The sequence below is a fragment of the Passer montanus genome, unplaced genomic scaffold (genome assembly GCF_014805655.1).
Source record: "Passer montanus isolate IOZ18808 unplaced genomic scaffold, ASM1480565v1 scaffold102, whole genome shotgun sequence".
Classification (NCBI taxonomy): domain Eukaryota; kingdom Metazoa; phylum Chordata; class Aves; order Passeriformes; family Passeridae; genus Passer; species Passer montanus.
This window is the reverse complement of record NW_024356727.1, coordinates 1,874,148-1,894,816: the sequence shown is the minus strand read 5'-3', so window position 1 is coordinate 1,894,816 and position 20,669 is coordinate 1,874,148. Positions and strand designations below refer to the sequence as shown.

General features: G+C 40.9%; 1 protein-coding gene across 31 annotated transcripts in view; it reads right to left on the bottom strand.

The window, feature by feature from the left end:
* Nucleotides 1-20,669, bottom strand: part of NRXN1 (neurexin 1) — a 673,223-nt gene that overhangs the window by 45,648 nt on the left and 606,906 nt on the right. Inside the window, exon 1 of one of the 31 annotated variants that reach the window (XM_039717283.1) lies at nt 7,276-7,349. The exons of 29 other annotated variants lie outside the window; for them this stretch is intronic. In XM_039717283.1, the coding sequence (XP_039573217.1) occupies nt 7,276-7,308 (33 nt within the window). In that variant the 5' untranslated portion in view covers nt 7,309-7,349. Of the gene's footprint in view, nt 1-7,275; nt 7,350-20,669 lie in introns of those variants that run through there. One more of the 31 variants, XM_039717292.1, reaches the window with a different exon arrangement.

Below are 20,669 nucleotides of genomic sequence, written 5' to 3'. Positions count from 1 at the left end.
TGGAAGAATGCTCCCACTGCCATAAAAGCTGCTGCTCATTCCTGGTTCAGATAAGTCACCTAAATAGCAATGGGGAACAGATAGTACAGACAGTTTGGACACAAGGAAATTGTCTTGGTCTTTTTCAGGACCAGGTTACCATCTCAGTCATAGTGATCTCAAGGTAGTTCTACCTAATTAATCACAAATAAGTGAGAATCGTCTCTTGGAACCAAAATGAATTGCAGTTGAGGTAGGCTTCCAAAAGGAAATAGTCACTTCCCCACCATATTTTTGGATTATTTACTCAGGTTACTTTCAGTTTTCCTATTTCCAAGTAGAGCAATACCTGAAGTTGAAAAGCTGACTTAAATCCCTGAAGGCATCTGGATACCTGGCTATAAAAAGAGTAAAACAAAGTCTACTAGAGAAGTCCAGTCAGTCTCAGCACAATGCAAGGCAGGAGCAGGGGTCACAGATCAGCTTCCAGAACTCCTTATCCTGCAGAGGCTGCATACTGGAAGAATGCTCCCACTGCCATAAAAGCTGCTGCTCATTCCTGGTTCAGATAAGTCACCTAAATAGCAATGAGGAACAGATAGTACAGACAGTTTGGACACAAGGAAATTGTCTTGGTCTTTTTCCAGGTTACCATCTCAGTCACCTATTTTAGGCTGCCAGAAAGCAAAGATTAGACAAAGTGACAGATACATTCTTATGAGCTTAAAAGTTGCTATTATTTCCTTTGTAACTGTCTGGTGCACAAAAACAGTGAGACTTGAATGTCACACATCCTCCCCAGTAACCCTGAAGGAGTATTTTGCAAAGGTCACCTTTGCAGCCTTTTCAGATGTCTCTGCTACCACTTTACTTGCTTTATTCCCTAGATATCCCCACTAGAAAGGGGAAACATGTAGCAATAGAAATTTGCTGCACAGGTAAAGCTGTAAAGGGAAGATTCAGGCTGGTAAAGTTGACAATGGTCAATGTAGCTTATTGAAAAAATGGAGTCTTTGTTCATGCCTGTAGGTAAAAATGGTGCATCTGGCAACCTAGCACTTAAGGTACTGGTAGAAAAAAACCCAAATTATGCTGATTTTCTCTTAGGTGTTGCATGAACCCTGACCCCTGCAAGAGTTAGCAGAAACATCCTACTGTCAAGTTAGTTAGAATGACTAAAAATAAATAGAAAGAGAAGTATCAGAAATGCCCTCCTGTAAAGTCTCTTCCTAACCAAAAGTGAGCAAGGCAACCATCATTCAACATGCCCTGAAAACGCCCTGAAAGGGGACTCCCACTGGTCCATACTGATTTTAATCTCTTTTCAAAGATCCAAACTGTGTTTCTCAGGCTTAAGCATAAAGAGGAATAAGGGTGTAGCACCCTAGCATTGTGTCCTTGGCCAGGAGGAGAGTTATTCCTGGCGCTGCTGCAGTGCGTGCTGGAGCTGGGCAGTGCGGCTCACGCGGGACGCGGCAATTCCGCCGACGCAGTCGTCAGCGAGGGCCCGGGGCTGCTCAGGCTGTTCAGGGCAGATGGACATCCTCTAGGAAATCACAAGCTGCACTGCTCAGCTTGGCTTTGCAAACCTCCGTGAAGCTGGCATGGGCCAGGGGAAGTGAGCTTCCCCAGGATACGGCGGTTGACGTTGATATCAACCTCACAGAACAGATTTGCATTTGGCAGTGCAGCTCACCGGAAGGGATATTTTTACTGGCCTGTTCTGATTTTGGCTGGGTGACCTCCCACCCCTTCCTTGCTGCCACCTCACGGCTCTAAAACATGGAAGAGGTTTGTACTTTGTCCATATATTCATCCTCAGCTTCCCCAACTTTGGTGCATTACTGACACTTAATACCAGTATCAAATACACCTGTGTTATTGTAAAGCAAAATTGTGACTTTCATTCACTGCCATATCCCTTTTATTAAACAATTCTAACACCAGTTAGGAACTCAAAACCATGCTTTGCTCCCAAATGCCATATAAACTTCATTTTTTGCTTGTACTGTACAACACAACCTACATAAATAATGTATATTTGTATCACTAGTTTCTGTGCAACTGCTTTCTTAAAGATCTTTTGGTCATGCATGATGAAAAAGGTGAAAACCAAAAGCCATTGTCTGCTTCTTCAGTAGTTGTGCCCCAGTTGTACATACTGCTTTAAGGTAGCAGTAAAAATTGGTAGCAGTCATAGTGCTGACACACAGCCCCAGACATTTGAATCACCCTTTTTCTCAATAAACTTGCTCAACAACTTTGGTAAACTAATGCATGTCCTTAACAGTTCAAATAACCTCATTAAAAAGAAAAAAAAAAATTGAAATTCCAACAAAACTCCTGAGTGACTAGGGTGGAGCAGCATTAAAAAGGACCACAGAAAACCAATGCATTCTCCTCAGCCTCCAGTATGGAAAAAATATAATAACAGCATATATAGTAGTGTAGTCTTCACAATAAGAGTGATCCAGCATGGGAATTTTGAAATAGATAGGAAAGGGAATAAGAGAAATCAAAGGAACTAAAAGGAAGGAAAAATACAAAACTTGTGGAAACTTAAGGAAAATAATTTAAGTCTTCATGTGATTTAGTATTGGCTTGCAGCCATACCACAGCCAATTTAGAGAAACCAGCGAACAAGGCACTAACATTATTGGAGCCAAGAAATGCAATTTACTCTGTGCTAAAGTCCACAACTTACTATATTCATTTCTGGATTTGTGCCAAAAACATATGGCCAGGCTCAAACCAGAAGGTGTTCCAAGGTCCTGGACATTACAGACTCTCAGCATGAGAAATGCCTCATCACCTGAAAACTTCCCAGGTCTTCTCTGGCAAGGAATCATTTAGTTTGTGGGATGGAATTTAAAATGAATCATCCTGGTGAAAATGCCATCTTGCTCATTTCCAATTTAACTTTTGATTTACTTTATGCAACAATCATCCAAGATAGCTGGGTTTAGAAATCAATTCATATGTTCTTACAAACTTAGACTTCACACTCTATGCTGTTCGGACTTCTGCCAGGGGTAGAATGTCAGTGACAATGATGCCATTGACAGCATTTCCATTGACCTCAGGGATGGCAGAATTCACCTTAATCCACCTTTTTTGGAAACCCAGCCAAACTGCTGCACAGGGCTAACTGGAGTGCCCACAATGCTCAGATTTCCTGCACGTACAGAACACAATTTCTAATCTTTATCCTTCCATCCTTCCACTTCTTTTTTAGAGGTTGCACACAATTTTTGCCTTCTTTAGTAGAGAAGGGCATTCTCTAGAATTACCATTCTCTAGCAATGCAGCCAAATGCACAGAAGCAGTCCCAATGACTACTTTTTCAGAGGAACTGCAGGGGTTTTGTTGGCTGCCTCCTGATGTACCACTCATTGTTTCAAATAGCTGCTGCCTCTAAGTTTTGCCCTCAGCCCCTACTCTATCTCATCTCAATCTGGTACTTAGATTGGGGGCATTACCTGAAGTTTCACCCAAAAGGGATTGAAAGATATGATCTGAGAAAAAGGGATTAGCCCTTATTAATGGCATGTGATTATATAGCTGAATCTAATTATGCACTCCGCTGGCAAAAATTGAAGTACGATATATAGACAAAAATAGAAAGCCAGTGTGGAAAAGCATAGCAAAAGACTGTAATCATACAAGCTACCCCACACGAAGAACTTCGTGTGACTTTATCAGACCTCTCCTGGATCTGCTGGTCAGAGCAACTTGCGAGAGCAGGGCAAAAAACTCTATGGCTTGAAAAATCATACCAGAAAAATAAAGAACCAGAACAATAAATCCAGAAATTAAAAGTCATTACTGTCTGAATGTGCAAAACAAGTGTAAAGTTAATTTTTGTGTCAGAAAAGCTGATCAATTAGTTGCTGAAAAACAGCTAATTCATAAAAATTAGCAGCATGAAACAAATCGAATGACAAAACTTTGTGGTAATATACACAACTACAGCTAATTATAAAATATTTCAAGCTACTGAACATGTCAACCAAGAAGTATGAAAATCATTTACTCTTCACCAACAAGTTCTGTCTGTCAAGATTCTCCTTGGCTAAGACTGATTTTGGTGCTTTCTTCAGCTCTTTATCTTGAAAGGCTTTCTCCTGTGTATGTACACACAACCCAGCCAACTGTGGCACCACCTCCAGCAGTGTGAAGACAAGGAGCTCTGAGGAGAGGAAACAACTCCTCTAAGCAGTGGCAATGGGTGACCCATGGCAGAAGGGTGTCAGCAGTCTGGAATCCTTTTACTGCACAGAGCTGCTATAGTTTACATGGCTGTTGAAAGGAAAACCAACCATGATTTTCAGTAGCTGTGATGAGAGAGAGGACAGATAAACAGGTAGAGGTCCAAGATTTCCTAGTGTATATATGCCACTATGATTTCAGCAAATTAGATTGTTCCCTCAGACTGTCATACTTGAGTTAAATCATCAACCTGGCACAGAAAGAAGTTCAGAAGAATGTGATTTTTCAATCTGAAGTATCTGTATCTGAAGGACTGTTCCATGCACCTCTGTTCTCTGCTGCTCCACATGGGTACCTTCTGTCATGGAAACAGGGATGGTTGAACCCCCTCTGCATTTCTTCCTTGCAATAAAGCCGTGCTGACAACTCTTAACTTTCTCTGTCATCTCAAATGCACAAGGTCAAAAAATAAATCCTCTCACACTGTGACTGGGATTTCTTGCTAAATCAGCATTACACCAAGACATAAAGCACATTTGAGTTTCTAAACATTGTCCTTAGGCTGTTTGTCTCCTCTGAATTCCTGTTGAATATTGATTTGGGATTTAAAGGTCCAGCTGCCCACCTAATCAGGTTGTGTATATCAACTTTGACTGATTAATGGGTTATTCTAAATGCGCAGCTACCTCAAGGACTAAAGAACATGGACAACATGAACTTTTCTTCTCTTGCTTCATGCCACAAGGTTTTATATCAAAGTACACCTTTACAGAAATACAGGCTTGCCCTTCAAGATACAACCACCAAGAAGATTTTTCTGTGAATTTTTTTTTTCAGACACATGGAAGGCAATTTGGCTAAGCTTTAGTTATAAGAAATATTAAAATACCAGAAAAATTACTTGGTATTAAACTTGAGACCACATGTTGGCTTTTGAGATATTCATAAGTCCAGCAGACCTTATATTAAGCAAATGGAATTCATTTTGTACACGCCATCTAGATGCATCTCTCCACAGGTGAGCTGCCATATAGGCAGGTTTAATGGACAATTCCTCAGGCTGCCCTGGCAATTACTCCTCTGCTGACCTGGAAGGATCATTAATATTAGGTAGTTGAGATGCAATTCAATTTCCATTCTGGCTCAGCCTTAAGCTTCTCCTAAGTGGATGCTGTCAGCTGTGTCAAATTATATATGATGCCTAGGTGATGTGGAGGATTATTAGGAAGAGAGCTGGGAATGGTAAACTCAATTCACAAAGTTTTCAGCCTGAACTTGAAGAGTGGTCTAAGGTACCAACAGGCCAGAGCCATTTGGCATGGTTACAACCATCCAATTTCTTTTTTTTTTCCTGGGGTAAGCTGCTATGGGAAGAGCAAAATCAGGTATTGATTAGCCCAGAGCAGTAAGAGAAGAGCTGCTGTACAGAATGGCACATTAAGTGATTTAAATGAATACAATAAAAAAACCCAAAAGGCTTAATGGCAGAACTCTGAGGAAGCCCAGCTAGCAAATGCAAACAGCATTACACAATACACCCTGTACGCCAAAAGAAGGTTTGATGCTCAGCCCCACAACTGCAGCAATGAATGAAGTCAGATAGTTTGGATCCAGTTCAGCCTTTTCACAGTCATGAAAAAAGCCTTCAAAACCATAACTTCTCTCTCAACACATTGTTATAACCTGTATACCAGAATAAAATTGAACCGTCTCTCCCACTTTATTATCCTCTGACTCATTTGAACGAAAACAAGCACACCAAAAAAAAAAAAAATATTTTCCCCTTGCCTTTCTAGCTACTGGGGGGAAATGAGATTCCTGTACAGATGGAAGCTGCTGATTCCTTGCTTTAAAAACCCTTTAACCTCTTTTGGCAACCCTCACCCGCACCTTTGCCTTTCTCCACTATCACGACACACCTGTCCCACCTGATGCCAGCCCTGGCTTTGCCAGCAGAATTCCCATGGTGCACGCAGGCGCCAGACAGCCACGGCATTTTAACTCTTCTTGGGGAGAATAAGGAGCTGAAAAGATCACCAACCTCCCCAGAGGAGCTGGGCACTCACACAAACACACACCCTTCTGCTCATTTTCAGGTAACAGGGAAAGCTTTGTAGCATTTAAATCAGATGCCTTGCAGGTTTGTTATTTGAAAAACAAACAAATAAATAAAAGGAAACACCTTGCTCTTCATGTTAGAAACAAGCAAATAAACAATCAACCTATTTGAGAAAATACACAAACACTTTCATTGTCATAAGCATGCAGCGATTTACCCTCCCCCAAAAGATTAGAAGCAACTCATTTAAAAATGAAGGTACTTTGCATTATATATCACCACATTTTAGTCCATCAGATACAGTCATTCATTGAGATGCAATTTTTCTTATCAAAGCATGCATTTAACTCACAGGAATTCCCGTTGTGCAAATGCTCACTGCAAAAAAATCAAATCAAAACAAGTACACACGTACGTACACACACACGTACACACATATTCTAAGCCAAGATGAAAAGCATGCATGGTCAGGGTTTAAGCATAATTTAAGCCAAAATAATTGCTAGATTGTTAAAAAGAAAGCAGCCTGGCAACTATTTGAAGCAGGTTTTATTCATGCTTTTATTTGATTCTTCTCAATTTTCCTTTCCTTTTAGACTCATTTGTAGCAAACATGCTCAAAGAAAAAGAAAAAAAGCCTATTGTTTAAGAAAAAGCAGACGAGAAAAATTAAAAAACAGCAGCATCCATGCTCTGGGTACCAAAGCATTATTTTCTTGGAGCAGAAAAGAAAAAAAAAAATTACAATTTAGAAGCTTTTCTAGATTTAAAACAGATATTGTGCAGAAATTTAATTTTAATATTAATGACATGAAATCTCCAAGGAGACATATTCTAATTTTTTTTGGTTTTAAAAAAAAATTAGTAATTTTCAGTAAATCGGTGCAAATGCCTTTTTTTGGTTTGGTTTTTTTTGTTGGCTTTTTTTTTTTTTTTTTCCTCCTTGCTGTCAGCCTAAAGGTATCTTAAACCCTGCATGCGGCAGTGCTTCGCCTGTGCGCTGCATCGGCTGTGAGAGAAGAAGCTACCTGCGAGTTTTCACAGTGCCATCTCATATCCATGTCTGCCTGGCTACCCTGCGTGCTTACGGCTTTTTTTTTTTTTTTTTCCCCTTCCTTCCCTTCCTTTCCCTCTCTCTCTCCCCCCCTCCCCTCCTCCTCCTCCTCCCCGCTTAATTCTTAATGGAAATCCTAGGAAATTTAGTCCATCCTCTGAAATCAATACTGGTGACAGGCGCGCTGCCTGCCTCCGCGGGAGCCGGGGATGATAAATTGCCTGCGCATCCGCCCGGCCTATCAGTGCCCGGCGCTCCGCCCGCCCCCGGCCGCGCCCGCCGCCGCCGCGGGGACACCGGGGCCGCCGCACGGCGCTGCGGAACCGCGCGGAGCGGGAGGCGGCGGAGCGGCGAGCGCCGGGATGCGCCGGGATGCGGCGGAGGGAGGAGCGGCGCGTCGCCTGCCGCACCCGCCGGCAGCGGCGCGACACCGACCCCGGCACCTCGGTGGCGATACCGCCTTAAAAAAAAAAAAAGCCAAAAAAATCAAAATCAAAAAAAACCCCAAAAAACACAACCAACCAAAAAAAACCAAAAAAAAAAAAAAAAAAAAAAAAAAAAAAAAAAAAAACCAAAAAAACCAAAAAACACAACCAACCAAAGAAAACACCAACAACCCAGACATAATCCGGCAGAATTCCACGAGCGCCGCGGAATGGGATCGCGCGCCTCCGTGCTGGAGCCGCCCCCGCCCCTCGCCCCACGGCGGCGCTTCCCACTTGGAACGGCACGGCACGGCCGGGATGCCGCGTGGAAACCCGCCAAGCACATCTGCACACAGAGCAGTCGCCCAGTGCTGCACAGGTGCTGGAGCGACCTCGACCAAGCAACTGCTGAGAACAGGTTTGTCAAGCTAATCACCAATCCCGCAAAATCCAGCCGCAGCGTCTAGCCAACAGATTCCTTTTACAGCAACACCATTGTCTTTTTATTTGGCTCAGGGAGATTTTTTCCCTTTTTTTCTTTTTTTTTTTTTTTTCCCCTCTTAACAGTTTTCATGAATCCCAACAGTTGTAACACAGCAAGCGCCCACCTTTCGGCTTTTCCAGAAGCCCTCAAATCTACTTTGAATAACGAATGCCTATGCTGAGGAAAAAGACAAAAAGACAAGCGAGATACAAAAAAGTCAGGTGATACCAACTTTGCATTTCCCCTGACAGGAGCTCGGAGATGATAAAAACTTGCCCTGACATACCCTCAACCCACCCCTTTCAGTGGCAGCGTGTTGCTTTTTTCAAAAGGCATATTGAACTTGCAACACCATTTGATAAACGACACATCTGCATGTTACAGCTAATGGCCAAAGCACGTGGCAGTAAAGCAAAGCTGATGGGCAGTGTCTTGATACCATTCTTCATGAAAAATAAATTGAAATGGATTGGGAAGATCTACTCTGCATGAAAAACTTCTCCCTCCTCTAAACAGAACCAGGCTCGGCCAGAGGTTGTGTGGGTCAGTAAATCTGCATAGTGTGCCTAGATTTTTAATATTCAGTTATTAAATTATAAGTGTGTGTAAAAGGTGTCCAGCGTGTTCCTTTCCTGATGAATTGAAAAATAACAGCCCAAGGAAAGCAGCAGGGCTGCTTGCTGGACACGGGGGCTCTCCATGTACATTCATTTGGCTGCAACTCAGCCACAACCAAAACAGTTAATGCTGAAAGAAACACTGCACTGCTTGTTGGAAGTGGCATTCCTATTTGTTAAATGTCTGTCTATGCCACGTGGTGCTAATTAGAGAAAAGTTATTGCCCTGAGGCTCTTAAACTCGCCTTATGCTGGAACCTGACTCCTGGCCCTAAAGCTGGCAAACTAAAGCAATGTGCTGGTGGATGGAGCAGAAAGCACTGTGCTGTCTTGTTCCACACATTGTTTTCTAAGCATGGGCCAGCAAAATTAGAAGCTGGAGCTGAACATTATATTTTGATAGCTCTTACAATTGGAAATTTCTCAGCTTTTTCATTCAGAGCAAATCCTGACCCTCTGAGATCACCCTAGAAATCCCTAACCTTGACTCAGCACCTTTCCCCTTTTGGAAGATGGCAGAGGACACCATCAGGCCATAATTTCCTGTTTCCTTGACCAGTGTTTTGTGACAATGGTCAAACCTTCAAGCCTTGTTTGCCCATCCCTGCTCAGGGACCAGCACAAAGAACAGGAAGGGCAATACCCATGGTCCATGGTCAGCAGCTCTGCTCTCCCTGCCCTTCTGGCATCAGCATCCATTTTCCTGGGATGCCTGACAACTCCTGTCAGGGCTGTGTCCTCAACAAAAGAAGTTCATTTGGGGGACAAAACAAATGAGAACAACACTCCTATTTAATTTAAAAAAATATCTATATGAGAATAATAAATACCATTTCAAGGGGATCAAACAGTGTGGTCCTTTCGCATTCACTGAGTCAAACTTTCATTAACCCCAGCATGTGTTTTCCTGAAAGACAGTACTAAATTATCTCTAATATTTTGCTTGAGGCAGTATTTTTCAGAAGTGTGATTCTACAATCACACCATTAACAGTAATGGACTGTCATATGTCCTGTTATTCAGGGCACTAACTAATGCAGCAATAAAAGGAATGGTATAGAGATGGATGACAGACCCCAACTCCCCTCCAATGCTGAGCAGATGTCTGTGAGGATGAAATGCTCTTTGAGAAGCCTTGCCTTGAAGTGCCAGGGGAAATGCTGCAGAGCTCAGCTTGCTGTGAGCTGTGCTAGGTCAGAAAGCCATATCCTACAGATTCTGGCTGTCCAGCAAAAAAACAGTTTGCAAGAGAATTTCTTCTGTTGGAGAACAGCCCTCCATCTAACCAAGTTCAGGGGTTTTGAGGTTTTTTGCCTTTCATGGAGATGCAGCTGTCTATGTATCATGTGTGATGGGCTATGGTGTGATGTGGAAATATAATAGTGTGGCTAGGATAAATTTTACCCAGAGGATGTGAAGGCACTTATGGGCTTAGTGTGGCAAAGCAGTTAGAAATGATCTGACTACACTTAAGTACTTGCAACTTTGCATTTAAGTAAACTCCTGAGTGCTTTGTTGAATCAAGTCCAAATATACAAAAAATAAAACTAAATGCAAAAAAGCAATGAACCTGAATTTGCTTGACTACACACTCTCGAGCTGTAGATGAGAGTTTTGCTGAATATAAATTTTGCCAAATATATATAAAATATCACTTGAAAATTTGCTTGTCAATGCAGTGAGGAATAGGAAATTAGTTGGATAGCATATATTTCACATCAAGGGACACTGTAGTAAATATCACAAAGACAAATCTCTATAGTTACTAAAATGCAGAAACAGCATTATGCTTGAAAAACATAGACAAAAAAATTATGTTAAACCCACCATACACAACTGAGAACAGGAGAAGCCAAACTTGTGATTTGATTTAGATCTAAATACGCTACATATTTCATTAACTAAACAGGAACTGTACAGACATATCATCATTAAAACCCTTGCTAGTGAACTGAACAGGCATTTTTTTAAAATGATTGTAATTTATCTAGGAAAAAAGATCTACTCAAGAGCAAAAAAAGCCCCCAATTATTTTATATTGTCTTTTATAGATACCATTTTATAAAAAAAAATTTGCATGTGCAATTCAGACACAGGTGGAAGACTTCAGTTCTTACACTTCAGCCTAAGGGCAAGCACAAATTAAGCTGCTTGAGATGAGAATGAGATATTTTATATACTACCCACCACTTCAAATGTGCTTAATGAATGTGAAAGTTATGTGAGTTTTAAATATAAATGTCTATGCATCCTTAGGGATTAAATTACCACTCCAGCTTGAGAGTCACATTGCTCTTATGGCCAAGGTGGTCCTCCACTGATGCCCTGTCCCCTGCAAGCCCCTCAATATTGTCCTTGGGAAACATATTCAACAACTTTGAGGTGTATGTGGGTTTGCTGAGTGAGATTTAATTTTGTAATTACTTGTGCACAAGCTCATTCCCATCTGGAGAGAGCTGGTATTGAGGAGGAAGCCTTAACTGTTTTTATGGCATAACTGGGACAGTATTTGGGATTTCATCAATGTGACATCTTTACTTTGCTCCTGGGGACTCCTGCAATACTCCACCCTGCTAAACTACAAAACTCTGGGAAATGAGCATCAGTGTCAACACTCTGTGTCATCTCTGTGACACTTGGTGTACTTGCACCTGTGAGAAAATTACCCCCTTCTGGCAGGAAGTCTGTAATCTCCTTCCCAGAGCTCTGAACTCTCCCATCATGCTGTCAGCCAGGCTGCACCCATCAGGCTGGCTTGCAGACGCCTCCATTCCCATGGATCACAGGAAAACAAGCTTAATAGTTATGAAAATCTTCAAGAGAACAGCTCTCCACTGCTTGAGAGGTCAGGATCCTCCTCCTTCTTTAAGCAAATGGAAGCAGAAAAACTGTCACTGGAAAAAAAATTACTCTCTCAAGAAACCATAATTTAGATCAATCCTACCTGTTTGGAACTAACAGCTGCCATCAGACTTTAGCCCCCAATTCTATACTGTCAAGAAACAGATTAAATGTACTCTTTTTTCGGTGCACACATATATTTTCATTCTCGCTTCATCTTACCTCCTACTGTGATTCCCTAAGATTTTTTTTTCTGGCCCTTCCAAATCCTTCTACTTCTGGTTAATCAACAGTGTCATAATAATACACAGGGAAAATGATGACATGCAGCTATTATCCTAATTATATAGTGCATCCTTTATTTTGTCTCAATTGTCTTCATAAATGATGTTTCTTACCCATGCAAATATTAGCACTACTTGATTGCTCATACCTATCTGGTTTAGTCATAAGTACTCATTGCCTTTTCTAGGATAGAGGGGGCAAATTGCATGGGAAGATACACAGATACAAATGTAGGAAGGGGAAAGAAGTAATGTCTTTGTATCAAAATCTTTTCCAAGGATGATTAAGAGTGAACAACTGCAAACCTCTATTCTTGAAATGGCAAAATCAAGCATTTGTTGAAGCATGTTTAAAGATGAATGCCTGCAGAACAAAGAGAATGAAATTTTTCTCCGAGACTGCCACAAAAGCAGACACAAAGAAACAATGTATTATACCCTTCTGTGGGGAAAAAAAATAATCACAGATAAGACCAACCCAGAGCAGCATTCTGAAATTTTCAGGTATGTTACCCATGATTTTCTAATTAAAAATAATCCAGCATTACAGTGTCTAATTATTCACAAGGTTCCATTTTGCCCCTGTTGCTACACAAAGGATGCCAAGTGTCACATGCAGAATGTGTTCACCCTTGGTTTGATCTTGTGGCTGGGAAAAGGGGTTTTACCCCTCTGTTTCAGTCTAGGAACCATTGAGGCTGTCTTACTTGCACATGAGTGTCCACTGTCTAAAAGACTTGTAAATACATCATCTGCCATGCTTTCTGCAGCAAGTGCCCCTCTGTACAGGTCACAAAGTCCTAAATAAACCAGCTCTAAATCCCCACAGGTGATTCAGGTGGGAAGCCCCTGCTTCTTTTTTGTAGGAGGACAAAGGAACCACAGAGCAATATTGGGTTGTTGACAATCTCTTTGTCAACAAATCTCTTTGATTTGCTATTTTAGTGATAGTACAGGTGTTATTCTCATTTTAGTGAGTGTCAGTTCAGGCACAGGGTTTTATTAGGGAACCTGAAATATCTCCAGAGGCTCAGCAGTGTCAGCCTGAGAGACAGGGTCAAGCTTTGCAGAGCTAAGAGAAAACTTTTAAATTACCTAAAGGTTTTCTGTTCCTGCAAACAGCAACAGGATCCAGAGAAGAGAGGAGAATGAACTCCAGTACCTGCAGTAGCACACCAACAATGTGTGCTTTGCAGGAGAAGCACATGAAGTTGCAAACATGAAAACAGAAGCTGGGGAGGAAGTGGTATCTGAAGAGAGAGGCCCACATCTGCCTTTTGCTCTTTGTTGTGAGAGAGCATGTCAGAGATCACGTTTTCTTCCCCCAAATAAGAACAAGGAAAAGAATTAAAAATGAAAGTCTTTGTGTTCTTTCCTCCTGGGTACATAAAGCACATCTGTGTGTGCACAAATAAATAAGCTGGGAGCAACTGTAGTCGAGAATATGCTGTAAACAATAAAGCTATTTATACCATTTCATACTTCTGTCAACATTTGATGTTTCAATATTCCTGTGTATTTCACAAATTTTTAGATTCTCTCATCACCTTTAGCAGGATCAGGAAAGGTTCTATCCCCTTGTGTCAACATCCTGTACAGATAACAGGGGAAAACGCCTACACCAAAATGTATACAGGATGATGGAAATCATACTGTAAGACAAACTTTCTGTACCTGGAGTTAGGGGAGCAGATAGAAAGAAAGATGAAGTCTCAGTTTCCAGTGTATTTTCTCCAGGTGTAATTTTGTCCTGCTCCATCAGAGCCATTTTTGGCAGCTGGGGAATCCTTCTTGCAATTTCAACATCTATAAAAGAGTTTAAATCTAAACCAAACAGAGTGGAGAATGTAATGTACTGGGTTTGATTGATCTGCATCTTTGGGTTTCTAAAACCTCGTTGGTTCAAAGATTGCTACGAATATATTGTTTGTTCTACTTCAAAATCATACCTTTTGAGAGACACCCACATATCTCAGAAATAGATGTGCAAATGCATTAAATTTTGGCCTTGCTACATATTGCAGAGTGGGAGTGTAAGGGGAAAAAAAAGACAACGCAAAGACTTCCTTCTAAATTAAAGGTTTCATATCCTAATAAATAATTTCTTTGGCTGTTAGTAAATGCTTCCATTATCCCCTAATGTGGAGAAGCCTGCAGAGACTGGGTGTCTGTTTAATTCAGAAGATGTTTTGATTGTTCCATCAGGTAAACAGCAGAGCCTGGGCCGTGTCTCTTTTGAGTGCTCCATGGCAAACTAAAGCAGCTGTGGGATAACTATGAAGACAGTCACAAAAGCACACATGGTGTGATGTTGGCTGTTCTGCCTTGTGTGAGAGGAGGGTGACTCTCCCTGGTCACAGGGGTGCTCAGGGCTTCCTTGATCCCGTGGCTGGGGTTTTTTTGTGGGAAGGATGCCTGACTTGGATAACGGATTCAAAGCATAGCTGGAGGCAGCTGAACCTGCTGTAAGCTGACAAGGATGGGAACACCAAGAGAGAAGTCTTCAAATGAAGAGCTAATTAATGGGTGCAGCTGTGTGCTGGTTATCAGGAGGGCTCTAATTACAAGCCTAGAGGAAGACCGTGAAACTAATGAAGAAATTCACCTTTTGGAGAGAATATCTTGCTATGACATCAACCTCCGGGTGATGGGAAATGAGGAGACTGATGGGCTGACAAGACTACTTGCCTTTAAAAAGCAGAGGGCTGCTCACCTGCCTCTCTCTCAGCAGCCAGGTTTAAAAGGGGAGGGTTTTTACCAGGGAGGAAAAGTAGAAGAGCCATACAAACTACGCCACAGTTAGCTCAACCTGCAGACAGAACTAAAAGCAATGGGAGCTACTTAGTTTCTGAATGAGAAACTCATATTCTCCAAAAGGGCATAACAACATGAAACTGAGCCCTTGACACCTGAACAGGTCTAACAAAACAAAACCATTTCCAACAAAACTGCAATTTCAACACTTCATGAGAATTAAATTATTTTCATACTTCAATAAATTACTCTTTTGGCTCAGACATTTTGCAGTGGGCAAGAACTACACACAGTTGGGGGGAGGTGTGGGTAATTAGCTGTTTTTTGTCTGAAGTGAATTACATTTAAAGAAAGAGATTTAAAAAAAAAATACTCTCCCCCTGTCCAAACAGGCAAGCATGCAGAGCCCATAGAAGTTCACAACAAGAGTTTTGTGGATCATGGAAAAAGCATTAAAGGGCTGGTGAAAAACCCTGTTCCTACAGAAATCAACAGCAATTCTGCCACGATTTCAATCCTTATTTTTTGAAACATCCCGTGGTCTGTCCTCTGCTTTTGTCCCTCTTTGGGAAGCTCAGTGAGAAGCCCTTTTGCAAACAGCGTCACTCTCACCTCGCCAGACAGTGGGACTGAAGGAAGGGGCAGAGGATGTCAGCACTGCTCTACTCCTACACAAGGCTTGTAGATCTGCACACGCACCTTAAAAACATGCACTGTTAGAGAAACTGTTGTGAAGCTGGAATGCACCAATCCTCATCATTTTTAAAGACCACTGGTAATTTTTATATATTGAACCAGTATGGAAGCATGCGATGCAATTAGAAAGGTTTCACTAATTACTGGTGTTCACCATTCAAACTAAAACTCTGACACACTATTTATATTCATTTCTATCACTACAAACCTAGTTAGAATACAAATTAGCTGTAACCTTTATTTTACTATGACAAGACATGAAAAATCAAAAGCATATTGCTTATCATGACATCATTCTTCCAGTACATACTGGAAGATAAAATAATTGAGTTGTATTTTTTGTCTGATTATCTGTCAGAGAGTTTGCTTGTGCAGGTCACAGTTCTGTAAGCAGTGAAATAAGCTTGTGATGATAAACTGGAAATTACAATACTCATGTACAAGGCCACACACAAGCATGTACGTCCTACATGTTGGAAACACCCTATTTGTTTTCTGCTTTGTTTACTATCAAATCTTATTTCTCTTTCATGCTAAGAGACAACTAATTAGAAGTCTACTAATCAATAGACCATTTTATTATCCAGTTCAGCTCAGAATAATCCTCATAATTTAACGAGCTTCTGAGCAGGCCAGCAGGGAATATGCAGTGAAAACAAAGAATCTGACAAATACCAAGGGCTAGTCAGTACAAAGCCGCTTTCAAGAAAATAAAAAAGCTACCGGAGATTAGTTTTAAGTAGCGGAATCAAAACAAGCCTAATGCAAATCTGGTTTTCCTTCTTTTCTTTGCAGTAAAATTCACAGCTGCTTTGCTTGGCTAAGCCCTGGAGGTCAGTCAGCTCAGGCTGCTGGAGGCGGCACCTCTGCCTGAGCCAGGGAGAGCTCCATGGCCACAGGAAGGGATTTTTTTATTCAAAGAAAGAAAGGGAAGGACTGTGTTATCCTCCCTCAGGGCTCCCCAGCTGGTTTAGGTTTCTCCACTGAAGCTTTGTGGAGAAGTCCCAGCACAGCTCTGTTGGACCAGCAGCATCCTTGGGCACCAAAGCCAGATGCTCCCCAGCTGCCATAAAAGTGCCCTTCTTTATGCCACTGTAGAAGTGGATTTGTCACCTTAACTCTAACAATAAAGAACCAGGAACATCCTGTCTGTCACAATACTAATATATTCACAGATTACAGAAACAGAGAGTTATCTGCTCAGACCACCCCCCTTGATTTTATTTTCAAACCATATCAGTGGATTTTATTTGTCATTTTAGAAATGTATACTTATTTAATTGAAAGCAACCAGGATAATTATTCTTTGCCGATCAAAAATGTTTTCTGTGCTTTAAAGAAGACTAAAGAATAAAAAGTAGGACAATGCAGAGTAAAACCTTTAATTAAAAAGTCCTGAACGTATTTTATATGCACTTGCATTTCCTTGACAGCATAGCTGTGCTACTTCCTCATTCATTGTTAATGAACTAAGTCTCTCCTTCCTTGGTCTCGCTACAACATTAGAACAATAAAGATAAAATCAGCCTAATGTTAAATTTAAGGTTTTAGGTCCATAAGAAATATTTACAGCTCAAATCACAGTCAAGTTTAAATAAAAAACTTCTCAATATTTAACAAAATATCTCTGTAGCAACTGCATAAATCATCAAATAAATAAGACATGGAAAGATGGGAATAGGCTTAGGAAAATAAACTGAAACACGACACAGATGCAAATGCTTGTGTATATATAACAAAAAATCAAAAGTCAGTACGTTTCTAATTGATAAAATTTTCACATTCAACTTATTTTGCCATGGAGTCCATGACTTATGATCCAATTAATTTAATTTGTGAAACTATTTCTAAATGTTTTATTAGTGCGAAGTATAAGCACAATGTCAGCTCTAAGGAGCCTTAGGTCTAACAGATCCATAGAAAGGGCTTAATATCCCTTCAAAGTCAAAATTCCACTAGGAAAAAAGTCTCTGAGTACAGGTTACTGATCTAACATTTATTTATTTTTAAAATCTTTAGATATTTTTGCCATATGCGATGCTGGGTCATTCTTATTTGGGTCTGCCTCAGTAGGATCTGAACAGGAGCAGTTGGAGCAGACCCCTGCCCAAGACTTCTCTTCTGAGGAAGGTAGAGCTGGAGAAGTTCTCTTGGCTCAACCAGCACAACTGACCACACCAGTTCACTTTTCACTGTTTGACACCACGCTACTGGAACACAACTTTCTCAGTACCCTGTTATTAATCCCAACTCAATTTTGTCTGTGGGTCCATTTCCTCTCAGGGCACCTCAATACTTTGGCATAAGTAGTCCTCTCCCCTCACTCCTTAATTTATTTTTATTTCTAGTCATTGTTTTCATAGAATCATGAAATGGTTTGGGTTGGAAGGGACCTTAAAGATTGTCTTGTTCTAACCTCTGCCATGGGCAGGTACATCTTTCACTAGACCAGGTTGCTCAGAGACCCATCCAGCCTGGCCTTGAATGCTTCCAGGGATGGAAAATCCACAGCTTCTCTGGGAAACCTGTTCCAGTTCCTTACCACCATCACAGGGAAGAATCTTTTCTAACTGTCTAATCTAAACCTTCCTTTTTTCAGTTTCAAGTAATTCTCCTTGTCCTGTCACTACATGCCCTTGTAAAAAGTCCTTCTTTAGCTTTCTTGTAGCTTCCTTTCTCCTGGAACAGGAAAGCTGCAATTAGGTCACCCTGACTCCTTTCCAGGCCAAACCATCCCAGCTCTCTCAGTCTTTCCTTGTAAGAGAGTTACTCCATCCCTGTGATCAGTTTAGTGTCCCTCGTCTGGACTTCAACAGGTCCATGTCCTTCCTGTGCTGGGGACCCCAGAGCTGGATGCAGCACAAGCCACATTCTTGGAGAGGATGGAAATGTGAACAAGATCATATCAGACAAGCAGGATGTAAAGTCTCAGCAATTTTTACACTCGGTAGTAACTATCGTAATATTATGTAGTTTTGAAATACAATGAGATAAAGACACACATTTCCATTAGATGCAGGGTACTGGTGTGCTGCAAGTGCCACATAGAGCTGGGGTGGCTGGCTGGTGCAGAAATGGACTTTATTTAATCTTGTAGGACAGGATCTTTGGAAGTTCTCCCTCCCTTGAGAGGGGCCAGTAGTACATTTGCCTTTTCCATGGCCACACCACAACAGCTTACTCATCCTGTTGTTATTTAGACCTCCCCATGCATTTTGCTCCTCCTTCATTTCTAACTGATTAACAATTAACTTGTAGCTCAAGACTTTGACATTTTGAAGGGTGTGATTTTATATGTGATCCTGATTAATTTATCTCTCTACTCCTACCCCAGTCCACAGGGTCATCCAACTCCACACCCTCATTTTCACCATCACCATTTTCACCATGCCTGCTTTCTTTCTGTCATACCTAATCAGGGCACCTCTTCTTTCTGAGCTACTCCTGGGCTACATTTTTACTGATGTTCATTAGTGAGTCTCAAAAGAAGACACAAGACTTGCAATCAACCAGCTCATCAACTAGAAGCAAAATGCTCGTTTTCTATTCCTGGTAGGTTGCATCTGAAGTCCCAGCTTAATCTTGTAGCTACCTACAGCCTTTTTCCTGAATCAGAATCTGGGAGGAGGTTATACCTACTGATTTATAAAGAAAACAAGAGCAACAAGAACAGTCAGGCAGAATGTTAGCAAAAAAAAGAGAGGAAGATGCCAAAATAATCTGCAACAGCACTGTCCATACCACCAGAAGGAAGAATGATAAATATCTCAGTCCCCACAGATAAAAGGAAATATTTGGAGTCATACCATTATTCTAACCCACAATGGTACATCTTGTTGACATATAAAATTGATCCTAATAGCGAAATGCATCCTCAGTAAAATGAAGAACTCTTTGGGTTTTTTTCTACAGCTGTAACAGATAATTGATTAATATTGCACAAGCCAAGAAGAAATAGCTTGTATGACACCATATTAATATTTTTTCAGACTGATAAAGTAAAGTTTTAAGGCCTTGTGTTCCTTCTTTGCAGACTGGTAAATTCCATCTGTTAAAAATGAGTTTCCAGTTGGCATACAGAAAATGACTGCACTGTTGTATAAGCATCTCCACTAAGCTTTGTCATTTATTTCTGTAATTAAAACCATTTTGAGAAAAACGTAGTCAGTTCAAGCAAATTACATGTTACAATAAAACAATCCTAATAACAATCCAGAGGTTATTAATGAATACTCAAATCTATATAGGAAAGTATTAACTAGAGTAGCTCCTGAACAGGATTATTGCTATTTTCAGGCTTTTAAATGTGTAAATGTGTTTTCTGCACAGAATGTGGCAGTTACATTTGCATAAGAATCATAAATCCAATCCAGAACTGTAATTTTATTTTTCTCAATAACCAGTCTGTTAATTTATCAAGGGCTCTGAAGTCTGAACTGGTGGAGCAGAGGATAATGATATGTCTTTTTCATGGGATTTAGTAGCTCAAAATAAGGAGGGAACTGAAGGATGAAAATTTTAAAACAACTTGTATTGATTGCAAAAATGCTTTTTACCATTTCTTAGAGATGTCTGCCTAGTGTTTGCCAGCCTCTCCTCAGCTCTCCAATCCCAATAAATGCATCTCAGAACTAATAAAATACTCTTCCTATTCTGATTAACTGCTTTGAAAATATCAAAATTTTGTATCTCCCAGAGCCCCTCCTGACAAAACGTACTGTGGCTAAAGGCCTGCTGGCAAATAACTCCACACAGATGCCTTAAGCATGTGCTCACACAAAGAGCCAAAAAATCAACTTCTGACTAAGGGCTTTTGATTTTGGAAGTGTAAGAATTAGCAGATCAACTTCCTCTCTTTTCTTGCCTTCAGGGCAACCATTTCTGCTTATTAATTATACAATCCCTTCCCAGGTACCTTCAGAAGAGTTAATTCCAGCAATTAACACCCTGACCCTAGACACATCAAGTTCCAAAGAGACCATGCAGCTTGGTCCAGAAGTTCTGGAGATATTCAGCAATTTGATTCCAGTCAAGACATGCAGTAACATGAGGCAATGGCACAAGCCACTTTGGCCAGAAAACGTCTTCCCATAATTTCATTGAGATTGATGAATGAGACAACACGAAGGATCATGACCTCATAAATTTGGGGGAGTTGTGACCTTTCAAGCACAAGATGATCATTCCAAGATAATTTATCCTCTGACAAGGACAGCCTATGAAGATAAAACCCAGCATATGATAAAATGATCATGCCCTTTTTGACA